Source organism: Micropterus dolomieu, linkage group LG08 (genome assembly GCF_021292245.1).
Source record: "Micropterus dolomieu isolate WLL.071019.BEF.003 ecotype Adirondacks linkage group LG08, ASM2129224v1, whole genome shotgun sequence".
NCBI classification, from domain to species: Eukaryota; Metazoa; Chordata; class Actinopteri; order Centrarchiformes; family Centrarchidae; genus Micropterus; species Micropterus dolomieu.
The window spans coordinates 10,091,611-10,116,845 of record NC_060157.1 but is presented as its reverse complement, the minus strand read 5'-3'; the positions used below and the strand labels follow the sequence as shown (position 1 = coordinate 10,116,845).

Here is a 25,235-nt window from a genome sequence, read left to right as displayed (position 1 = left end):
GTTGTCCAGCCTCTCCCACTCATCACTGCTGCAGTGTCTCAGTGCCTCATTCTCTGACCTTCCAGGGGGACCATGCAGGCATCTGTTCCCAGGTAGGTTTCAGAGAGACTGAATCATGCTGTTCTATTCCTGGATTCTTATTTCATCAATTTTATTTTCAGTCTGACAAGTCTGTTTTGCCAAAGCTTCTAGCCTTCTTATTTGTCATCTTAATGTAGAGTAACTACACTCTGTAGAGGTGCTGTAGGCCTTCTTAACAGATGTAATGTGAGGTTGTAAATTGTTGCTTTGGGGACTGAAAATTAGTAACTCTCTTTGATCTACTTGGTTTGCTTTTTCATGTACTTTACTAATTATTGGCTTAGGGATATTATTCTTAGAAACTTCTTTAGCTTATTAATAACATTTTGTTTATATGTGGCTTAAGAGGAGCATTTTGCTGTATATGGGTTGCTGGTTTTGTTTTACTTTCACTGACTGTGGATAAAATCTAAACTTAACTCATGATTGTAATTGTTACATTTAATAATTCTGTTTGTAAGTGTCTGAAGCTGGCAAAGCGCTAACTTGTTTTGTGGTTGATTATTTAATTATCATTTCTGGTATCAGCCTATAGGACTGTGTCATGGAGTCCATGCTTTGTACATTATACTGTACAGTAGAATCTGCTGCTGACCAACACGTTGACTCTCAGTCAGGATTCGTGGTGACTTCACAACTGAGAGATCAATACCAGTAAAAGCATAGTAGAGGAAGGGCGGGCAGCTCTCTGGGTAAAACATGAGCCTCTCCACTGATGCTTGCTCAGCTCTTTCTATGTGTCTGTTAAACCAAATGGTGGAAATCTTGCTCAAGTCGCAATGAAAATGCATTTCCAGGGCATCTTGCTTCCTTAATTTGATGTATTTCCTGTCAAAATGAGATGATGGAGTCGTGCATAATGCAGAAATTAGAGAAATAAATCAAATAAAGGGTGAAATGAGTGTAAATCAGCAAGATGTTAGACCTGCTGATGCAGCTTTGGGTCGCAATTAAAGATACACAGCAGGACGTTTGAAAGATGTGGCTTTTTGAAATGCTCTTGAATTTATTATTAGAAATATTTTCATTTTAATACATACAATTGTCAAAACAACAAAAGTATTTTTGTTTCAATTCATAATTTAATCAATGTGCTATTAAAAGGTATGTTGCATGTATTTTCACTATACATATACGATGTGGCACTCTTCCCACCCTGGCTAAAATGTTTCTTTCTGCACTGTCAGGGATATGTCGGATCTTAACACAGAATCTAGAGAATAAAAACAGATAAGCAGAGGGAGGATTGAGGCAAGTGGTTGTCAAATAAAATGAGAGGAACCAAAACCTGTAAACAGCAACATTTGGATTACTAAATATAAAATATACAATACTGATTTTAAAAGGGTCCTGCATTATTGCTTAATTTTATGGCCCTGTCGTGTAGAGAGACTCCATGTCAAAACCTGGTTTTGAGACCTTTATTATTTTAGTTTATATTGTGCTTCAATGGTGCATATTCCTAAAGCCTGAACCATCAAACAATTGTCAGAAAATTAAATTTTTTTGAATATGGAGTGGTAATTACACCTAATGCCAAATTTAAAAAAAGTAAAAAAATTTAATAGCTCTTCGTATGTATGGGTTTTGTATTTGATACATTCATAATTTATTGCAATATTTTGCCCACATCATGTTTTTTTTAAAACAACATAAAATAATGCAGAACACAACATGCCTCGAGCCTTTTATCATCATCAGCATCATAATCTTCCCCTAACTGCTCAATGTCACTTGAATTGCCATCCATAATCAGGATATCTTCAATGCTGTACTTTTTTCCCATTTAAAAAATACAAATCAAACACAAATTACTGTGTATTTCTTCTCTGAATTGGTCAATTTTTATTTAAAATCAATGACAAAAAGACGATTATTATGAAGTGAGTCTTGGAAACATCCATCAGTTAGCATCCAACAATTAGACATTTAGCATCTTATTACAGCAGGGAAATACAGTACAGGCTAGAAAACTTCAACTCAAACTCAATTTCTGCTCTAAATATACCTAATTATGCCTTTAATTAGTTTACTTAAATTATTAAAATAGTGAATGTAGCTTAATGTAATGCATAATGAAGGATATGCAATAAAACTATGATTTACAGATGTATACATTAACTTATATACCTGTTGTATCTAATTTGATACACACATTTTCAACACGATTTTACTATAACTCCTTCAAAATTGGCAAAAGTTTCCTAGCAAAACCACCTGTAGGTCACCAAATGACAACCTCCATTTTGGCTGTCTCAGAACCTATGGTGGACGAATTTCGGCCACCTGGTGGATTATCTGTTCATTGCATATCTGATTGTATCAGGTTTTTTTGGGAAATAATTGTCACACTGATGATGTAGAGATCTCTAAAACTCGTGCATCATATATGATACACTTGGCATTACAGGGATAAAGTTTTGTGAAATCAATATTACCACAAATTGAGACACAGGCAGGGGCAGGCAGTGTTATTGCAGGACAGCAGCAATGGTTGGTCTCTGGGTATCTGGAAAATAGGGTTTGCAGGCAGAGAGGTCCGGAATCAATAGGGGCCCAACAACAAATTTTTACCCGGGGCCTAACAACTTCATCCAGCCATGCTATCCACACCTAAAAACAGCTTTCAAAACAGTTTCATGCAAATCTGCATCACGTAACCAAACTTTTTTTGTGCTATTTTAAAATAGTCAAATAGAGCCTCTGCATTTATTCCACTCCCACCTGAAATTATAACAGCAGATAAATAATTGTACACTGAAAGTTCTTTCTTTATGTCTGAAAGCCAAAACGCAAAATGTTGAAAACTGAGTCTGGCTGGTAGAAAGCATTTACAACTGATCAAATCTATGCTACTTTACTCCTTTTTGGAGCATTAACTACAGTATACAATGTTAACTTATATTATTTGCTTCCAATTAACATCTGTTGTTGCCTATAATTTCACCCATTTCATTTGATTTCTTGATCACTTATTTTGATAAAGAACTGTGTAACCTGGGATTTTAAAAGTGTTCTGGGTTTTTGAACTGTGTTTTTAAAAGTTTCTGCAGTATTTGCCCTAATCAAAAATTGTACTTTGTTTTCTGTCCTTGAATGGTTTACATGAACTCTGTTTGCATGTCTGTGATGTTACCCTTTTGTAGCCTTATTGCTTAAAATCAATTTTTTGTTTTTTTTTACTGACCCAGGTTATATCTGACCCCGGTCAGGGATGAAGAAGCGGAGTCTCAGAGGAAAGCAAAGTCTCGTCATGCCAGGCAGACCCGCAGGTCAACACAGGTAAAGAACAAAGGGCTTACAGAGGTTTACGTTTTATTGGATTGAGTTTGACTGTTGACAGATATTAAGGTGTATGAATGTCCTGCAGGGTGTGACTCTGACAGACCTGAAAGAGGCTCAGAAGACCAGCTGCCTGTCTCCTCAAGACAGGCAGACAGAGGAAGGAAGCACTGTGGATGATAGGTCCTGTCTTAGGAAAAGCCTGACAGATGACAGGAGAGTCAAAATCGGCCTGACAGAGTCCACGGAAAACTCGGACATCAATTCGAAATGGAGCAAAATGGATGAGGTTAGCTTGAGAAATCAGTTTAGGCTTTCTGCTGCTGTGGATTGTTTTTAACTTGGGAGGATGTTTGTGATGTACTGTAATTTCAATTTTTTTTTTCTCTTATTCATGTACAGCAGGGGAACATTGAACCCAGGTTAGCAACTGTCACTGAATGTCCGATACCAAACCTTTCATATTCGTCTATTGCTGGATCCTGTGGGCTCCCTTACAACAACTCCTTCAGAGGTCAGAAAAACATTAAGGGATTTTGTTTGTTTGTTTGTGTGTGTGTGTCTTATTGACATTGGCTTTACTCCCTTATTATTTGGGGTCTCACTGACACTGCCATATGATCACGATATTTTCAAATATTTCTGATTTTCTTTTCATCTGACCTAATTAAAACCCAATATGAAGAGAAGTATTAACCCTGTGGTAACCCTGCGCATTGATGAAAGTGACAAAATAGAGAAATGACCATTAAGCATTCTTATTACACAAAATAACTAAATAATTCATGTTTTAAATGTTAAATGAGCTATATGTGTACAGAATGTATTCTTTGTGTTTGCCAAAAAGTTCTTCACAGACAAAAAATAGGATTTTTTTCCGACATAGTTACATGATTTATGATCAATGAGACACTAGAGAGGTCTAACTAGCTGACCTTTTAGGAGCAAAGTGATTGAAATCATAATAGACTTTGGGAGAAATTTGTGAGGGGCAGTGCTGTGTAAAAACACCAATCAACACACAATCACAGGTGGAAATCATTGGTATTTAATAATTTTTCACGGCTTTTGATATGCCAACAGAAAAATAATGCAGAATTTTCTCTTTTGTGTTTCTGTGTGCCTTCTAAATTATATGAAAAGTCGTTAGTATCAAGGGGATAATTGTGAGCAGTGATTAATGGACAAGTACAATAGAAAAACTTACTTTATGTGTGCAGTTGGTGAGAGATGGTGGAGAGATGAAAATCAGAACCCTGTTGAAGATGCAGCGCAGCTCACCTTTGCTACAAAGCAGCAGCAGAGACGACACTGCTGTGATGTCGAAGGTTCACACTACAACAATGCAGAGGTAAAAAAGGACAATTATTTTCCTGTTGTTTTCCCTAAGTACCACTAGATGGAGCCAAAATATTTTCAAACTTTATTTTTTCATGCCTCGTTTTATCAAGGAGAATTGAGTGTTTACAGTTCACTTGATACACAGTACATTCTAATACATTGAGATATATTGTGAATGTGTGAAGTTTAGATTTGTTCATGACATACTTAGAATCTTATGCCACAGTGATTTCATTGTTCAATATTCATTAGTGCCATTGTTTCATATTCACATCCTGTTTCTCCCTCATCCGAAAACTAAGTATGCTTCAAAGGCAGCTAAGCTCTGATCTCTGATGCAATATTTTGAGATGTACCGTAATCCACAGTTGCAGACATGAAGCATGTGTTCGGAGATTCTTTTAACTAGAAGTACAGTCTCATAGAAAGACAGTCCAGGAGGACCACCCCCCACCCTCCCTGTAAGTCGCTTTGCTCCTTCGCATCACATGGCTGAGGTGTCTCAGCATTCCATACCATATTGGGCAACACTGAGACTCTCTCTGCTTAGTCTTTGCCTTGGATTCAGAGGGATTGACTTTCCCTTCTCTTTCACCCTCTAAACTGTTATGTGTGCTCCCTCCACCTGCGTGCTGCATGTGAAAAAAACCCTGACCCCATAGCTCATCAGCAGTTCCTCTTATTTGGAGCAACCTGGAAAATCACTTGAGTTTCAGTGAAAATATTCTATTTCTCCGTGTTTCTAAAAAGAATTTAAAAATAGATACCAGTGAATGGGAAGGAGAGGCGACACAGGGATGATAAGGCAGTGAAGGGTGACTTTTGCAAGATTATACAGTATGAATGGAAAGTGTTCTTTCCTGTGAGCTGACTCCAGGTCAGGCGTTCAGCTGTCCCCCATGGTGGAATCTGAAACAGAGAGCTGTTGGTAACACGAGAGTCTCGAAGCATTACTGAGAGGACTATATCTGTCTGTAATAATCATACCGAGCTGTGAGGTTTCATCAGAAGCATGACAGGCGGCCCATTGCCAGAGCCGACCCCTGCATGACTCCATGATGATCAGAGCAGATTTTCCACATTGATTTTCAGCAACAGAGAGAAAGACAGGTGTAAGGCAATTCAGCTAAGAGATTCTGCTACGTTTAAGATTGTTGGTGATGGTGGTATTTATAAGAGAGGGAATAAACAGAGACAGAGCAAGCAAGGCTACCTATGCAGCCATTTGTTTTTACTACAGTACCACTTTATACTGGATGGGATCCAGTAATTAGATCCTCCTTGTAGGACATCCTGCTCTTCAACGTTCACTCCAAAAATGAAATAAACTCTGGCTCATTTTCTGTATTCATGAAACGCATGAAAATAATATCCCATATGGAATGTCCTGAAACTGAGAGTGAGGATCAGACTAGGGGATCTTCAGCTGGGATCAACTCTTAATAAAACTCAACAGTGCCACCAAGGTGTAGTCTCTACGGATGGTCTCTGAAGAAGAACGTGTATTACAAATATACTGTATACAAGAAGGTTACTGTTGCAGATTTCAGTTTTCGGAACTTACTTTTATCTCAAATTCTCTGGCACAAAAGCCCACACAGTGTATCACTGATACAGTACAGAATAGTTTAGGAACCAAGGCCATGAACATTAGCCTTTTAAGAAGCGCTTAAGAGGCAATTTAAGGATACTTGGGGGTAAATTAGCACCTCTATGTTTATATGTGTTTTTTGTACAGTAGCACTAAACCGAAAGCCACATCATTTCAGCACAGTGTTTTTGTTAAACAAAGTCTTTCTCACTTAAATTTTCTTTCTCTTTCATATTGTCTCCATCTTTCTATTTTTTTCTCCTTCTGTGTTTTTGTTTAATTCCTTTCACTCCCATCTTTCCTTCTATCTATTTGCTCTGAGAAAGGCTGAGGGAGTTTGGGAACAGCAAGGTGCTGCGAACCTCACTATAAAAGGAAGATAGCATGAGCCGGCTTGTGCTGCTGACTCTATGGGAAGAAAGTAAGGGGGGTGTTGCAGAGTTTTTCTAAAGAAACAGTTAGACATTTTGGGATATATATTCACTTTGTTGTTGAGAGTTAGAACAGAAAACTGGTACCACTCTCTTATATCTGTACGGTAATTATGAAGTTACAGCCAGCAGCCAATTAGCTTAGCTTAGCACAAAGACTAGAAACAGGGGGGAAACAGCTAGCACCTGCCTCTGTCCAAAGGTAGCAAAATCTGACTACCAGCACTTCTAAAGCTCAAAAATTAACACATTATATCTTGTTTGTTAAATTTGTACAAAAACAGAACCATAGAAACAACATGTTGCAGTTACTAGGATTACTGTATGTGCCATGCTATACCTTGGCCCGGGGGCAGTGACATCAATCAGTAAAACCCCAAGTTGTTGTTTTTACAATTCGGTTTTTGTATGGATAACAGGAAAGATACAACATGCTAATTAGTGAGCTTTAGAGGTACTAGAAGGCGGATTTTATTACCTTTGCACCGACTAGCTGTTTGCCCGTTTCCATGTCCTCATCTAACTCTAGGCAAGAAAACAAATAAGCGCATTCCCCAAACTACTCCCTTACTTAGTAAGATGGTGACTTTAAAGAAAGATGGAACAAAAATGTTATATTTTCATAAAACCTCATGAGGCCACAAGATGAGCCATAAAAGACACCAGACCTGAAGGACAAAATCACCAATGCTTTTGTTAATCATGCAGGGCTAAAATGTGAAATAGATTAAACATAGTTTAGTAAGAGGAAACATGGCACAAGTGCTCCATGTTAACACTATGTAGCACTCACACTAACAGCATCTCCCCTCCATCACACTGTAGGGTGTACAGAATTACTTGACACTTCACCGTTGTTGATGGCTCCTTAGGTAAAATTGTGTGCTGACCTTCCAGGATACAAACTGCTGTACACCCCTGCTTAGACATTGTGTTCCACCTCCCCTCATCCCCATCCACATCAGTGGACAATTTTAGCCCTCAGTGCCGAGTCCTGCCATAGCAGAGCCTCTGGCAGGCTGCCAAAGCTGGAGACAGCAGGGAGAAGCAGGGGGTGCGGTGGGGGTAGGAGGGGTGGAGGGACTGGGAGGGCGACCGAGCAGTGAAAGGAGAAGGAGAGAGAGAAAGCAAGGTAGGGAGGGAGGGAGATGGAGAGAGAGTGTGTGTATAACTTTGGGAAACACAGGCAGAGGCAGCATTGGGAACAAACTTTTCTCTTTTGGCTGCCTCCGTTTGGACATTTTCAGATTTCAGCAAAAACCTCACTGTAAACAGAGCGGAAACAAGGGATTATAATTTGTTTACTTTATTAGTGAATAAGTGAGTTATTTGTCTGCTTTTGTAATCAACAGAGATTATTTAGTTTTGCTGTCCTTTGCGTTTTTGGTCTGATTATTGCTTCACTGTGTGAGCTTTGAAGGAGGCGTGACCACACATCTGAAATCCTTACAAACTTAGCTGCAGCTCTCTCCAGTTCCCGGGAGTGTGAAGCTGGACTGAGACAGACGCATACACTCACACACCTGTTGTTGCTGAGGATTCCCCGGGAGCACAGTCATGGGCATCTGCGTCACTGTTGTTTGAGGGAATCTGTGCGTCTGTGCAGCTGTTATCTGGTGGTGGCCTCGGTGAATGTTACAGTAGAAGTTGACCTGACAAATCCAGGGCAGAGGAAGGCAATGTCAAGCTACTACCCGCGCACCAAGGACCTGACTCGCACCAGGAAGTCACTGACAGATTCTCCACCGTCCTCTCCATCCCCAACAGACAAAAACTACAGAGTAAGAACAGAAACTTTTCTTCTAGAGAAATACACCTTTTAGATCAATCAATCACCTTTTAGAACTTAACAGGGTAGATGTGTCTAATTTCATATCTCTGTATGTATAATCTATTTCCATGGAGCATTTAAAATTATTGCTATTATAAACTAAGAATATATATAATGTTGTATGCTCTTAGTTTATTTACTCACTATCAAGTTTTCAAAGCACCTTATTTCCTGTAGGTGTTACTAATTGGTCCATAAACCAGATTAATATGATGTCTAAACAAATGACAGCACATGCTCTGTGTAAAGTAGAGCTGAAACAATGAATCAGTGAGTTAATAGACAGAAAATGAATTAGTAGTTATTTCAATAATATCTTCATTATTGTAGTAATTTTTAAAGAAGAAATACAAAATTTTCTTTGATTTCAGTTTCTTTGTCACATATGATAGGAAACTAAATATTTTGGGGGTCTTGACAGTTTTTTTGATGAAACAAGGAGTTTAAAGATGTCCCCTTGAACTTGGAAACTATACTGGTCATTTCTTTGTCTTCTTGGAGACGCTCTTTAGACAAAACAGTTAATCTAGAAAATAATTGGCAGATTAATGGATAATGGAAATCATTTTTAGTAGCAGCCCTAGTAAAACATTTATGTCATGGCACATGGGCCTTCGTGAGCATGGCTATGAGTTTTTTCCTAAAAAATTCAACATAAGTACATGCATTATCATGAATAATCAACCACTGTTCATTAAATGATTTTATTAAAATGATCAAATAACTTGTGAATCACTCATCATCTCAGATTATTTGATGACCTGTGAAAGAGAGGTGAGTACTGAGAGTCTGACCACACTTTCTGGAAAAAACTTTTGGATTGAAACATTCTCTCTGTAATTTCCTGTTATTTTTTTCTGTCTAAGTGGCTTATTCTCATGGGCGTTGTTTGAGTGTTGTGTTTATATCAGAGCAGACTGAGCTGTACTCTGTGTGACAGCCACATTTAAAGGCACAGAAAAAATATGGAGATCCACATGGTCCTATGTTTTTAGACACTACAGACACTCTGATTATGGTGCAGTTGCTAGCAGTGGATACTACCAGTGGATGCTGTCCTTTTACCTGCTCTTTTTGCAAGACGTGTGGATACATCACAGAGAGATGTATCCATGGTGAAGCTCAGGCATTTGTCTTCCATGATGTCAACCTGATTTGAGTTCATAGGGGAGAAAACGCAATGCAGAGGGGTTGGGGGTGGAATTAGGCTGATGCAGTATTTTTAGCACTTGCCGCAATGTTTTGATGAAAACCTGGTCCTCTTTGGTAAAATACAGTGTGTGTTACAGCTTTGAGCAACAGGAAAAAGTGTAATCAGGAACACATTTGCATTAGTGGATGACACTCATTATACTGTAGATGTTCATAGTGGTGGAAAGTAACTAAGTAAATTTACTGAAGTACTGTATATTTGAGCTACTTTTACTATACTTGAGTATTTTCATTTTATTCTACTTTTGTACTGTTTTGTACTCCAAAACATTCTAGAGGGAAATATTATACTTTTTACTCCACTATACTTATTAACAGTTACCTATTACGTTTCACATCAACAGTTGATAAGCTTATGAAACACAACACATAATTAAAGATTATATTAGTGGAGTTTTCAGCAGTTCCACCAAAGAAATCTGTCCCCCCATCAATTATATCACGGCCACCCAGATATTCTTGTGACCTGTCTTTGGAGGGGCCTGACCCCTTGGGTGGGAACCACTGGACTAAACTAACTGCAAATAAAGTAATTAAAACAAGCTCCACTTTGACTAGCTAAGACAGAAAAATACCTCTTATGCATTGATGCATCAGTATTAACATTCTAAAAAATATAAATCAATAACAGGAGCAATGTATTTTTGACATTTTAAGTACATTTTGCTGGTAATACTGGTCTGTAATTTTCCTTAAGTGTACAAGACATTTAATGGAGTATTTCTACATTATGGTATCAGTACTTTTACTATAAGTATAAGTACCACTGGATGTGAGGCATTTTGGGTCAGTCTTCTTGAAAGAGAAAAAGATGCTCTCAGTGGCCAGACAGTACTGTGAAGAGTTAATAGTAGAGTGGCAGAAGTTAGAAAAGGTGAGTGAATGTGGAAGAAACTTCTTTTATGGTTGTGTGTGCTGTGTCAGTTCCAGTAGTGGGGGTGAAGAGAGTGTATGTGTGTAGCTCAGATTTTCCTACTGCAAAATCCAGTCAGCTCTGAAGGAGAAGAGGTGAAAAAGGGTGAGAGCGAGGGTGATGATGAGGATTTTAGTGGCTCTTGTGAAATGCTGTTAACATAACATTATCATTAATGCACCGTAGCAGCGAGCCGCCCACGTGTGTATGATGTTGGTTTTGACAAGCCATAAGACTTGTGGCTTGTGGCAGTTGTATTTACTTAGCGCCCACGGTCCAAGCATGCACCCGTTTAGAGGCTGTATCCATCAGTCTGAGACCAAGTTGTTTTTCTCCCTCCAGTTGATTGTCTCCTCCTGTATCTGCTCGGCCTCGCCAAGTTTGATGAGCTACATGCGCCACTTCTGACTTCCTCTGTTTTTCCTAACAAGGGAATCACATTGTTGCAGCTGCTATCAGAAGTAGAATTTCAGTTATGATTCAGTTCCTAGCTTTGGCTCGATTTTGCAAAAAGTTTCTTGATGCTCATATACATACAAAAAAACATTCTCTCTTTTACTTTTTTCTAGATTCAGGTCTTATAAACCCTACTTTGCTCACCCAAGAATTAAGTTTTAAAAAAACTAATTTCACCAATTTGCTAATCCTTTAGTGTGAAATAGGTTTGCATACAGGAACTTATAATCTTGAAAGAGTTTGCAGAAGGACTGTGTAACAATTCATATCCCCAAGAGCAGACTTCATGATAATTTATTCTTAAACCAGGGGGCCATCATCCCAGTTGAGTAATGAGTGTGCACAAAATCTGATCGAGGAATCTCCCCAGCACTGCACGAAGAGAGATCGGTGTGAGTGAGAGCTCTTCTTGGCTCCATCCTCGGCCCTTTTTCATCTGAGGTCATAGAGGTCTGTTTTTTCCTGGATGGCTCTGCTTAAGCACATGACCACATAAGGACAGGCAGCGCTGGTTCAGTTATGTAAACACATGCTGAGGAATAGCTCCTTTGACGCTGCATGAAATATCTCCCAACTCCCCAGTTGTGAGCGCAGGAATAACTGTGCACTCCATTCCTTTTGACATAAAGTGTCCTCCTATAAAGCATACACTTTTAATGCAGTCTTACATCTGCTTCGTGTCTCCAACAGCTTGGACCACCACACAATAAGTTTATTGCAAAGCACTTTTAAACAGAGGTGTTTAAAGCCTTCTTTCCCTAGCAAGAGTGCTACTCCCAATGTTTGAATTTAGGAGTTAAGTTTACGAGACTGCATCAAATATTGCAAAGACATCATGGATCAGTCTGGCCTCATTTTACCGCATCCTGTCTCTCCCTCTCTGTCTCTCTGTTCCAGTCTCTGACTGACAGTAAATACTTTCATCTTCTCATGTGGCACAATCCATCAGCTGATGGCAGTGAGTTATCTATTTATTCAGGAATGTTCGGCGAAGTAACAGGTCTGGCAAGATACAAATACTGATATGGGATATCTGTGTACACGGCATATACAATGTAGACATGTACATCAGTACAGGGAGACAGAAAACACAAACTGCACTCACCAGTTCTGTGCTAATTACAGTATAATTATAGGCACATGACTTCTGAAAACACAGACGTGAGTGGAATTCAGCTAGAGAAAAAAATACATATGCAACCACTCTAAATGTAGCACAATAGCCAGACTCCTTGGTTAAAATGTAAAACAAACTGTGATCACAAGAGGCAACTTGGCAGCCATGTACACTGGACTAGTCATAGCAAAAACAGGACAGTCTGCTGTCGGTCTGTTGTCTGAGGTCAGACGTCAACCCGTCACACAGCAGATACTTAGCTTCTGATGTCATGATGTCGATCTTTACACTGCAGGCATTTGCATGGCCGCCGCCTGTTCTAAAAGATTAACCGGGCTCACCGGGGAGGTTTGACCCGTGTGAACCATGTCAGTGCACTGTTGGGGTGAATTATATTTCACTTCTGCATGCGTGTCTTCCCTCTGGGAATTCAGGCCCCTGATCACACTGTGATTATTCACTGCTTTGATTTGTTCTCTGTTGTCTCAAAATGGAAAATATTTCCCTGCCAAGCCTCTGTTTGGTTTTATCAAACAAATAAATCTGGATCTAACCACGACAGAACATTTTTTTACGCTGTGTTGTTCCCATGCTGTGGCCCTGAGTGATCAAACTAACATGGTTTTGTTCTTTGTTTTTCAGCATGACAGATTGTCAAGGTAAGGATTTCACATGTTTATTTTTTCCTGTAACATAAAACTGTATTTCCGAACAAAACACTACAGAAAGTAGCACTGTTTACTGAATCTGTTACTTTTAGATATGACTCCAGTGGGGAGAGTGCAACTGACAAGCCACTGGGCCGCACCAGCTCTTACACACGGAGGGAGACGAGGCTGGCCGCCCTGAATAGACAGGAGCAAGACTCCACTACCAAAGACTATAAGAAGGTAGTAACTCAGTGTGAACAAGCACAGTCTCTCTAGAATTATTCATGTGGTGCAGAAAGCTGAAGTCCTCACTGTTGGATCACCATGCAGATAAAAGATTCCACTAAGGGCAAATGATGGAGATTTAATTGGATTTTTAGATCATTACCAGGATGAGAATCTTATCTGTGAAATCTTTAAATAAAAATTCACTTAAGTGTTCCCACATAAGGAATGATATCTACTTTTGACTTAAGATAGTATCTAACCAAATATATATGAGGCTATATGAGGCTGGTGGACCATACCGTTACCATACCGTAACGATGTACAATATGACAGATTAGTATTATATTTTCCTCATGTAATGGCCCGTCTCCTGGTATTTCCTTCATGTTCTTAAGACTGTGCTGGGAGACACAGCAAACCTTCTTGCGACGGCACGAATGGATGTGCCATCCTGGAGGAGCTGGACTACCTGTGCAACCTGAATGGGCTGCAGGGACCACCTCATACTATCAGTAGTGACAAGGATACTAGCAAAACGCAAAACTTGAGAACAATCAGTCAGGAAGCATACGGAGAGAGCTCTGTGGCCACCGCCTGCAAAACTGGAAAGACTGATATCTCTGATGTTTAATTGACATGATGTTATACTGTGATGATTAAGTGTTTTTGAGCAGTGTATACATGTTGTCTTTTTTGTTTATTTACTGAACACTTTGTGGCTCCATATGTTTATTTGCTAACATTGTATTGCGTTGTTTGATTGGTTTGAATGCGTTAGTTAATTTCCATCGCCTTAAAAAATCAATTATAAAGGATTTGACGCATTAAAAGACAAGTATCTCTGGAATTAAGCTATTGTGTTCATGCTGCATTTTCAGATGTATGCAGACGCTTTGCATGAGAATGAGAAGCTCAAATCCAGGTTGCAGGACAGCAAACAAGAACTGGTTAAGATACGTTCCCAGCTGGAGAAAGTCAATCAGGTACAGAAAACTCAGAGATGAAAACTACAGGTGTCTTTTCAGTGCTTCACTATCATCCTTGTCCCCCGAGTGTGCTAAAGGATCCAATCCCCCCCCACACTTCTTTAAATATTTTCTCCCAATACTTCACAATAACAGTAAAATTCTACCTTTTAGAGGCACGACAGAATGTCAGAGAGATCTACAGTACTTGATTCGGAGAAAAGGGTAAGTGTCTTGGCAACCTTTTGGTATTGGATGTATATGGTATATGGATGAACATCCATATCTTTTCTTGGTCTTTTCCCCCTCTAATTTTCCTGTCTACTTCAAATTATAGTCTCACAGCACTCTTTGGGTTTCCAATGGGCCATTTGAGTATATTTACTTCAGTCGTTTCTTCTTTATTTACAGGAAAAACAAGTTCTCGAGAAAAGAGTGTCAAACATGGAGGAGGAGTTAAAGGTCAGTGCATGCCAAAATCAGTTGTGCATACTCACCCTATGTTTAGGTAAATGTCATATTTTGTCTCTGATAGAAGTTGTGCTTTATTTATCTAAGTAATCCCTCAACACTCTAATAACACTAACAGTACCTGAAGATACACAACTCCAGCCAAGCCCCTCTCATCAATGCTAAATCAAGCACACCTAAAGTGTTTTTACAGAGCAAAACACACACGCGCACACACATATATGGCACACTCCAGGGTTGTGGTTAGCCAGGTGGGTGGAGTCAAGGAGAGGGAAGGTTAATGCTTCGGGCTCATTAACAGTGTTCTGCTGGGCCACTTCCTGCCAGGCCAAGGAGGAGCCTGTGTTCCTGCTCCCCTGCTCTACTTATCCCACTGTTGGGGTGAACACTGTGACCTAGTTCCAGCTGAATACCAAAACCCGTCCAAGAGCAAAAGACCTGCTTTTGTGAGACATTCCTGCTCTGCACTGTGTGTATTCTGCCTCACAAAGAAACACAGGGCAGAGCAGCAGAGAGATTTCAGGCCTGAGTAGACGTGGTCTGCTTTGTGCAAGCAGTCACAAATTACACGATAAGATTATAATTTAATTCTTGTGGCAAATTAAAGCGACATTGTCATATTCCTCAAGAGAAATAAAATCATGGCTCCAGTCTGAGAAGAGAAAATATGTAGACAGTGAATGAGGACATTATAAATAGGGCACATACAGCAGTGTGATATGCCAGCAGCAGGTTTGACTCCCGTGTTGTAATGGTTCCCTCAGCAGGATGCCCCACTGCGGTTCCGCTGTGGATACCAGCCCTGAGAGCAGGCTGTCTCAGGGCGAGGGTGCATGGTGAGTGGTTGCTATGACGCAAAGGAGTGATTGACACCTGCCTGTGACCTCACATGATTTTGTTCTGTCAGAGACTCAGGCATGTTTACACGTGTGGACACACATGTATATCATATGATGAGCAGTTTAGACTGTAAACGCTACAGGGGAACAGGCGCACAATCTTTTTATTTCCTTCAGATGCAGAGCACGCCAGAAAGCTGTCTTGTCACTCACTCACTAAGTCATTTGTTCACGTTTAGCAAGTGACAGATTCTCCACAAGGGGGAACTGTTCAGTCATTGTCAGATTAGTGTTAACCTGTGCCCCCTACTGGAAAGGAAAGATAGCAGTTAAGAGCTCCAGATGTAGAAATGTCAGTGTTGTCTTCTACAGGCAAACAAAGAACAGCTGCTGTAATTTTAACATGTACGCCACTGTGAGTGTTACAACTGCTGCTGCGGTCTTGTTTGTATATCTATAAAAAAACTACAGTCGTGACACTGCAGGTGACAAAAGCAACAAAATTGCAAAAGCTGTACTCTCTCCTCATGTGTCTACTCCTCCTGCACTCCTCGCCTGTAGATAGTGCATATAAGCACGGCTTCATCTCCAGTTGAGGGGACTGAGGCTACTTCTTCAGATCTGACACTGCTGGCACTGCTGCTCTGTACTTGACTGAACCTGGTCTCAGGTGTTTCACACCAATAGCACTGTGTGTCAATGTTTTACCTTTTGAAATGATGTGATAGCGTCAGATTAATCTGCAGAGTCTTACATTTCTTACAGAAAAGTGGAATTATTCTTGACAGCCTCTGAAACTTAATTAATAGCAAGTGTGTAGAATTATCTGCAGGACGTGAGTGTGGTCAGATCTAATTTAATATCAAAGAGCTCAATGTTAAGCGAGTGTAATAAAGAATATCATTATGCATTCTCGCCTCACTTTGTCCTTCTCTTCCCTCTTGCCAAGGGCACCTCTCCAAAAACTGAACTGTTTTATTATTACACCAAGAGAACATTATATGCATGAACTGTGAGGTCCCCAACACAAGCTAACTTCAAACTGCTTTAATAAATGTGTTTCAGTGTTGTAAGAAGCAGCTGGATGTCCTCCTTGTGTTGTGTTTGGATAGCCTGAAACTTTACGTGTGTGTGTGTGTGTGTGTGTGTGTGTGTGTGTGTGTGTGTGTGTGTGTGTGTGTGTTTTCAGTGGTTTACCATCAGGAATTGCGTCAAACCACAGACGTTTCTGTGAAACCACACTGAGGTTTACCTCAAAAAGTCAGGCCAAGAAGGGGGGAAATGAATAGTTTCTTTTCCTTTGGCTTATAACTGCCTAGGCTCTTGTGCAAAGTGTGAAATAGTAGAATTTTAGGTTATTTAAATTTATGAATTTGAATTCCCTCTCCTTTGCAAAGCTATGCATATAATAACACTTCAGCACCTCACCACTCTCCACATATGGCCCAGGTTTGAAATGCACAAACCCAAGGAGAACTGACTTCATAATTTCTATTGCTTGTCGCAGCTTTTGCTATTTCTTCTAAACATCTCCCTGTTGTGTAAATATTTGTTTATATAAGTTTGTGTGTGGGCCCATGCCTGTATGAGTGGATATGTATACAGTCTCTGTATGCGACTTTCTCTTTGCACATGGCCTGCCTCCCTGCATGCTTTCTCTGCCTTCCCCTCTCTATATCTTTCTCCTCCTCTGTGCAGGCTTTCCCTGCTCTGGCTCAGGTCCAGAACTTGCGGAGGATGAACGAGTGTCTCCTGGCTGAGAATAGAGCCATGCTGCGCGTCCTCGCCCGCCTCTCTGAGACGGCATCCATGCCGGAGACAGAGGACCTCTGATCCTCTGACATCATCTGTCCTCCTTTCTCCCCCTCCTCTCCCCTTCTCAGCCACATAACTTCCACACTCCTCTCTCCTTCTGGTGCCTCTACAGCCCCCTCGTCCTCTGCTGTGTTCCTCTCAGGCAGGTCCTGCACCCTCCCGATGCTCACTCCCCCCACACTGCAATGCATCTCTCTCTGCACTCTTTTAACCCAGTCTCCTTTATGGCCTGCAGAAGGCAACACTGCTGACCCCTCCCCCTCAAAACATTTTTCATAGGCCTCCTTTCAAGTGTATTTTTAGCTACATTCATGCTGCATGGGGCTTCATGACATGAGCACTGCATTAGGGGTTGTCTTCTATGTTTATCATCGAAATTTAACATCTACACTAGCACTCTGCACCATAAAGAATAAACGCGTTTATAGTGGTTATTGATCCTGCAACAGTCAAATATGTGTGGGTCCTGTGTAATGTGCTGTGTTATCAATGCAAAGTTGTTTGCCAAGGAAATAGCCATTCTAGTCAGTCTTTCAAAGGAAATGAAACGTGTGAGATCATTAGCCTTCAAAATGTACAGGTCCTTTGCCGCTGGGTGAGACACAGGCACTGATATGTGACAGATTCTGCGTATGTGTTTCTGTTTTGGATCTGTCAGGGGAAAAAACAGATTAATGTGTTACTTTAAAGGTATAGTTAGATTTTTTGGAAATAAGCTTATTTCCCTCTTTTTCGAGGGTTAGATGAGAAGATCAATACCGCCCTCACGTCTGAACGCTAAATATGAACCTATGGTCAGGAAACATTTAGCTTAGTATTGGTATAAAGGCCCTGGAAAAAGGGAGAAACCATGCCTCTAAAGCCTCATTTAATTAACAAAATAAACAAAAACAAAAGAAAAGGCAACATCACAGTGATCACTGGTGGTCACTGCGCTCAGCCAGGCCTTAGTAAACTGTTGAATAACTGTTTTTTTGCTTTGGTTTTTGTTTGAATTAAACCAACAAGTTATAACATGTCCATTTGTGAGCTTTAGAGGTGCTGGTAGGCAGTATGTGCTACTTTTGGATAGAGCCGGGCTAGCTGTTTCAACTCTGTTTCCTATCTTTGCGCTAAGATAAACTTCATGTTTAGCGACTATGAGAGTGGTATCAATCTTCCTATCTAACTCTCAGCAAGGAGAAATATAAGCGTATTTCCAAAAATGTTGATCTTCTCCTTTAGTTGCATTGAGAGCAGGGCATTACCATAGAAGTTCAGATTATTATTCAGTATACTAAATAGAAAAGAAATAAAATAGAAAAGGAGCTCCAAACATATGACTTGTCACATGTTATGAACGTGTTAGGACCAGGTGCCCTTGTTCAGTTGTGGGTAATATGTCACAGCTAGAGCAGAGGGTTATTGTTTGTCTCTAGTAGAGGGGAAATACTTTGGCAAAGAGGGTGGTTATTTTTAGTCATTGCTCCTCATGAGAGACATGACCTAGATTTGGGAAATTGACCCTCTCTCAGTTTCTCTCTCTCTCTGACTTTAGTCTCTTTCAGTTTTCACATGCAGAGCACATTGTCAAAGTCACTCCCCACTTGCATGATCAAGTACTGTGAAGCATGTCCTCATTGCTTGGCCTCAAAATTTACTGAAAGACAACTTTTAGTCCACTTGTTGTTAGTGGTGATTGAAGATTTACAGTGGATAGTCATTGTACCACCTGAAGTTTCACAGCATCCACAAAATATTTACTATATATTTCAATGAGTGTGCAAGTTTGATGATAATATAATATTCTAATATAATTTCTTTCACTCTGCTGTCCCAGATCTTAACAGAGCTCAAGTCAGACAACCAGAGGCTAAAGGATGAGAATGGGGCTCTCATTCGAGTCATCAGCAAACTGTCCAAATGAAAATATGTCTGAAGCTCCTGTGTTTGCGGACTCTCCAACTCTGATATGGCTGATTAATCATACACGATGTCCCAAGTTGTGACTCCTCTCTGAGTTATGGTGGTGGCCGGTTTTGGCTGCTTTGCAGAAATAAATTCCTTTTGGGACTTGTGAGGATCCAAAGAGAAGTGCTAAGAAATTTTAGTCAAATTTCACTGTGTGTGAGTTACAACAGTTGTTTCTACCTGATTAGTTTTTATTTTGATAATCCTGTATTTCAAATTAACCAACAAGGGACCAGTTGTACTGTTTGACTAACCTGAAGGTACTGTTTCTAATATTATACCCACATATCACACTGAGACATCACGTTTGTTGCTGCATTGTGCACTGCAGGAAAGTATATTAATTTTGTTGAAAGAAGAGTGTAATTGAATTGTTATGTAATTGAATTATGTCATTTTTCTGATACATTTGAAAAATCTTTGTAATTTCAATCAGAATATATGACTATACAGGTAAAATAATCCCTGATTCGAGACCCAAAAAATAGATTTTAACACAACCATTGCTCTTCTAATGGCAACTAGATGTTTGCTCCAGACTAAGAATGTATTGAAATGAAGGAGAAAATCTCTGGCTTCTCTCATACATTTGTATAGAAGATGTTAGGAATCTGAAAAACACAAATAATTTAGATTTTCCATGTTAATGATATTAAGGCTTAGGGTTAATAATAAGTCTAATGTTTTGGGTTGTGTTTGCCTTGATAACTTTCTCAGGTTTGTCACTCAGCTGTGCCTGCACACCCCCGTCAGTGCCTCTTTTAACGCAAAGTTCTGTAAACTCTCACAAAACTTCCCTTATCAGTAACAGGGCCGTGCATTACAACAGCAAACCTGCAAACCCATTTCTAACTGGTTAGAAACGTTTTTGGAGACATTTCATCAAATCTCTATCATTTTCAAAACACAATTTTTATTTGACAAAACATATGATAATGTCCCCACGGTATTTGGTATTTGAAGAGGACTTTATGTTACGCATGAAATGCAGAGTATTGAGTAAATGCACTTTGTACAGAGTGTACAGTGCTGATCTTTGATCACTTGGGCATCACTAACAGCACATAATGTAATTTAGTGTTTGCAAGATTGTGTTCATTAGTTCTTTGTGTGGTTTCAGTAGCCATTCTTCAGTTTTGGTTTTGCATGTCCTTCATTGATGATTTTTTTTTATGGATCAGCTTCAAAACCGCAGAATGGCTATGCAGAGGAGACACTCTGAGTGTGTGTGTGTGAGAGAAAGTGTCCTATGTTATGTTTTGTAATAGAGATATATTTATTTATTTATGGATTTCTTAGTTTTAATCTTATACTCTATTTTCTCTGAAAGGAATACGCTGATTATTTTTGGCTGACCTCTTGACCATCTTTCTGTTGGGTGATGAAAACACAAATGCCAAAATCATCCACTGGTAGACGCGCTTTAAATCACTGCTGACATTTTAGCCTCCACAATATTGCGTGGGCTTAAATATTAAGAACAATCCAAAGTTTTGAGGAATAATCTGCACTTTTCACTATATATGATGTAGATTACATATATTTTAACTTAACCGTGTAGTGCAAATGATATTGTCACAATTAAGTTAAATTAATTATTACTTAAGTACACTGAGTCATATTATTAGGTATACCTGGCTACATCTACTGCAATCCAACACTACAGCCCTGCAAAAAATTACTAACTCTATGAAGCTTATCAGCTTTTGTTCTGGTGATTTTGGAGGCCATATCTATTGGTGCTACTGCTTTGTTCTGCATTATATTGTAATTGTTATTTAATATTTGGGGTCCATACAATGTTTGAAAATGAGGAATCTTAGTCAACTTAACATGAGTAATCAAAATAAAACCCTGACACCTGCTGCCTTGCAGTGGTTCTTCATGGAGTTCATGGAGTGCCACCTTCACTGTATTACACAAAGAGGGAAGGGAGATAAAGTCATCCCTAGTTCAAAACAGTGTGTTATTTATGTATATCAGTATTTTTAATGAATGAAACTGCCAGACCTACATTTGCATTAAAATTGTAGAATTGTTTGAAGTGATGAATGGTGCACCAGAAACATGAATGATTTTGGTATCCGTCTTCTCTTCATTTAGTGGGTGAGTTGACCAATGTCCCCATTGTTTGATGTATTCCTTCAACACTGTGATAGTTTTAGAGTCCAACCAGGGCAGCATGCTGTAATATCAGTGTTGTCTTTGGTCACTAATAACCAATAAAGTGATTTACCTAAAACTACAAATAAGATACAGTACGTGTCAGATATTTCTACATGAGCTGTCGGTATATTGAACTATGTTGTATATTGTATTAAAAAGTTTGAAATTGTGTTGAGGATAGCTTAATATACACACATCGGTTTACTCACTTTGCTTAATAAACTGTAAAGGAATGAAAATGTTTCTCAGCGTGACATTAATGTGTTATGCATCAGATGCAGAAAGATTATTAGGAGCCAACTGAGCTGAACACACTGGATATTAAACACAAACAAGTCATGGTAATTAAAAGGCCTTTATTTCCTATTTGTTTTTTTACAGAACTGGTAACACATATGATAAATTTGTAATAAGTTATTTGGTTCCCTTGATAACTTTATAAGGATCCCCAACGTTTGTCCACACAAGGGTCAAGAGGAGTTTGTGAGCAACGTTTGTGTCCAGTCAAGGGCTAAAGCATGCGATCCACAGTAGGCACAAGTACTGACATGAACACGCGCACCACGACACTAGACACGAAGAAACACAGCTAGAGGACACATCCTGACCGTCCTCCAACGCTTTAAAAGATGATGAAGAAGAGAAAGAGGTGAAAAAAGAAGAAGAATAGAGTCTTGAGTATACAGTTGCATCAGGGATGAGAGGTGGAGGACTAAGCGCTCAAGAGGGGAGTTTGGTACGGTCCTGCATGTTTGGCAGTATACAGTATGTCCATGTTGTAAACATGAAGGCCGGCATTCTTTTCGCTCTGCAAAAGCAGATTCAGTGAAGAAATCAATGAGCCTGCTTCCTCAGCATAATGATACTGATGGTACATAGCTGGTTACACATAAACAGGACAAAGACACAAACAAAAACGCAAACATGATTCTGGCATCAAATACAGTCCTACATTCTACATTAGAAGTATACATCACAAAAACAAAAAAGACAGAAGGAGTGATACACATATGCACAAGAATACAAAGAAGAAATACAACGTGTAATAGAGGAGACAAGACAACATGTTTCAAAGTAGTGTCTTTACCCGCTGAGAGGGTTCTCAACGCATTTTGACAAGGTGGTAAATGATCTATTGAACTTTGGATGGTTTCCCTTTTTAAATCCCAGCGTTTGTTCCAAAAAAAAAAAAAAGAACAAAAGAACAAAACACAACTACCGGTAGGTGTGAACGGTGCTCTAAAACTGTCTCTGCACAGCTGAAACAGCACTTAGTTTCAGATGCAGTTGTGCATAAGGTATTGTACATCTACACAGCTATCAACAGAACAGAATAACCCCCATATTTAAAATAGAACTAAGATTGTTTGAGTATTACGGTCATACACACAAAGATGTACATTTAAGAATGAGTAATGTGTCCCACGCATGCAGACCTGTACTGTATATTGTATTTATATATTCTAGTCTAGTGCTGTGTTTTTGCACCATGTATGCTAAAGGGCCTACACTTCATCTATATATCCCACATACACAAGCACACACAGCTCCCAGTCTCTGTCCCCCATAGAACTTAAATGTCCGGTGGTCATGTGACTGTGTTGGCCCAAGCAGTAAAAGGTATTAAATAAATAAATCTCTTAAGTGTGCTATAAATGTACCTGTAATCACATTTGCCTCATCATCTGATGTGTTCTGTCTGCCTCTGTGTGAATTGTCATTTTGGCTTGTAGATTCAAACAGTGTTGACGAATGCAGGCAACTGTGATCAGGTACTGGCAGTATTTTTGAAATGCACAGAAACCTTGTATTTGAAATTATTCTCAGTGCATCATTTGGTCACAGTCGGTAGCATTAATGGGACAGTGAATAAACATACTATTGCATTAGACAACGTGCGGTGTCACACGACACACTGAAGTTTGTTGCCAGGATAGATAGATGGCAGTTTAACATTTACTTCAGAGAAAATTCAGCGACTGAGGTAAACTTAAGGGAATAGTTCAACATTTGGGGAGTTAGGGAAATATTCGCCTTCTTGCCAAGAGTTAGATGAGAAGATTGACACCACTCTTCTCTGTCCTTTTAAGTATGAAGCTGGAGCCAGTAGACAGTTAGCTTAGTTTAGCACTAAGACTGGAAACAGGAGGACATAGCTAGTCTGTCAAAAAAACCTCTAAAGCTCACTCATTAACACATTATTTCACATTTATTCAATCTGTACACAAACTGGTTTGAGCTTTAGAGGTGCTGGTAGGTGGAATTTTTTACCTTTGGAAAGAGCCAGGCTAGCTGTTTCCCACTGTTTCCAGTCTTTATGTTAAGCTATGCTAACTGTCTCCTGGCTCCAGCTTCATAACTCTATGCATAGTTCTATGGGAGGGATTCAGGCCAAAAACTCACCACTGTATTAAGCTTTTCTCTTTTTTCCTTTAATATGGCTGGATCTCTAACTATATTGTTTTGTTGCTTGAATATTCTAAAAGAACCAAGAAAAACCATCAGCGTGAGCTCTAGGTCACCAGCAGTGGGTTATTGATTGTACATGTAGTCACTAGTACATTCTGCTGCTAAACTGGAAGAAGAGAAACTCAAAGAGTGACCCAGTTTGGTTCGTAAATTGCACTCAGCCCAAGAATAGAACACACTCTCATATATATATCATTTTAGTAGTATTACTGAGAACCTATTGTGATATTATATCTATTTATACTATCAAAACAAGGCATATACATTACTAATCACAATACTGTAAAATCAGCTACCTCTATGAAACAAGGACAGCAACGGCTCTGAAAGTAGAAAAAGACACATTCACTCGACTAAACTCACAACTGTTCTCAATGCTCACATATACAATAAAATGTATTTTGCCCTCTTGATGAACAAAGACCTCTGAAAGGAATGTAAAAGAGAAACACTGGCCAAGGAAAAAGAAGACATGTCTGATGTTTTTTTCTTCATAAATAAACTCTAGCTACTCAGCTGAGCTCTGAAGAGTTAGTGCTTGAGTTTTATGGCTTTAGTTTTATCTTATTCATTTATCTTGTATACACATACACCTATTGTATAATAAACACAGTAAAAGAGACACGGTTGTGAAGGGTTTCAGGTTATTTAAATAGAAGTGAAAAATAAAAACTTCCAGGTAACTAAAGAAAGAAGAAGGGATTCCAAGTCGTTGTTCACTGGAATGGGATTATTCATCTTTTGGCCACTGGAAATGCCTTTTATACAAAGATATGATCCAACAGACTTCATTCTGGGTCAGTACTGGCACAAAAAACGACTCCTACAATCCACCTACAGATCACAGAATTATTCAATCGTCTTCTAATGAGTTATTTCAGAATAACACTGTGCCAAATCTGTTACTAGAAAACAGTCATCTTATAGACTTGGAGACCCCCCTGCCCATCTCAAACATTAAAAATTCAAAACCATTTTTTTCCCCAAAAAGCAATAGCATTAAAATTCAGAAATAACAAACACTGGCCTTCAGATAAGTGCTGAAACAAAATGGATGGCAGATAAATGATAACAAATAAAAATCTGGACTACAAGGAATTAGATAGCGAGCATGCGACTACATTTTCATCCCACATGAACTTACACACAGTACTGGACGACACACTTGCTTAAGAATTTCAGGCGTGGAAAGGTTCTTATTAGTAATAGTACTCTAATATTTGTATGACATTCTCTCCAGTGACCCTCATGGAAAATAAATACAGATTTGTTTCATTTAGAAAATATACAGTGCATCTTTTTTCCCCTTCGTTGTGTTATTAAAATGACAAATGACACCCATTTACGTACACGAGATATTTTTGCTTCGTCTTTAAAACATGCTCTTATGTACAGTATTTTGTATAAACATGCAGTATCAACGTGTA

At 39.2% G+C, this 25,235-nt stretch overlaps 1 protein-coding gene across 4 annotated transcripts; it reads left to right on the top strand.

The window, feature by feature from the left end:
* On the top strand, nt 1-21,578 carry LOC123974681 (protein phosphatase 1 regulatory subunit 12B-like). Of its 4 annotated transcripts, none has more exons than XM_046055524.1 (12): nt 1-92; nt 3,273-3,363; nt 3,452-3,652; nt 3,766-3,877; nt 4,584-4,714; nt 12,898-12,914; nt 13,016-13,145; nt 14,012-14,116; nt 14,273-14,323; nt 14,510-14,560; nt 15,337-15,405; nt 19,043-21,578. In XM_046055524.1, exons 1-11 carry the CDS (start codon nt 73-75, stop codon nt 15,373-15,375), a joined length of 948 nt encoding a protein of 315 aa, XP_045911480.1. In that variant the 5' UTR covers nt 1-72; the 3' UTR covers nt 15,376-15,405; nt 19,043-21,578. The 4 variants fall into 4 exon arrangements, with proteins under 4 accessions (XP_045911480.1, XP_045911479.1, XP_045911477.1 ...); XM_046055523.1 differs by having other exon boundaries at nt 4-92; nt 15,334-15,405; XM_046055521.1 differs by lacking the exon at nt 15,337-15,405 and having other exon boundaries at nt 6-92.
* The last annotated feature ends 3,657 nt before the right edge of the window (nt 21,579-25,235 follow it).

Excerpts from the sequence above, each read along its gene's own strand:
- LOC123974681 (XM_046055521.1), top strand. The coding sequence starts at position 73 with ATGCAGGCATCTGTTCCCAG. Across the intron at positions 3,364-3,451 it reads AGACCCGCAGGTCAACACAG|GGTGTGACTCTGACAGACCT; the intron begins GTAAAGAACAAA and ends AATGTCCTGCAG. Across the intron at positions 13,146-14,011 it reads CTACCAAAGACTATAAGAAG|ATGTATGCAGACGCTTTGCA; the intron begins GTAGTAACTCAG and ends CTGCATTTTCAG.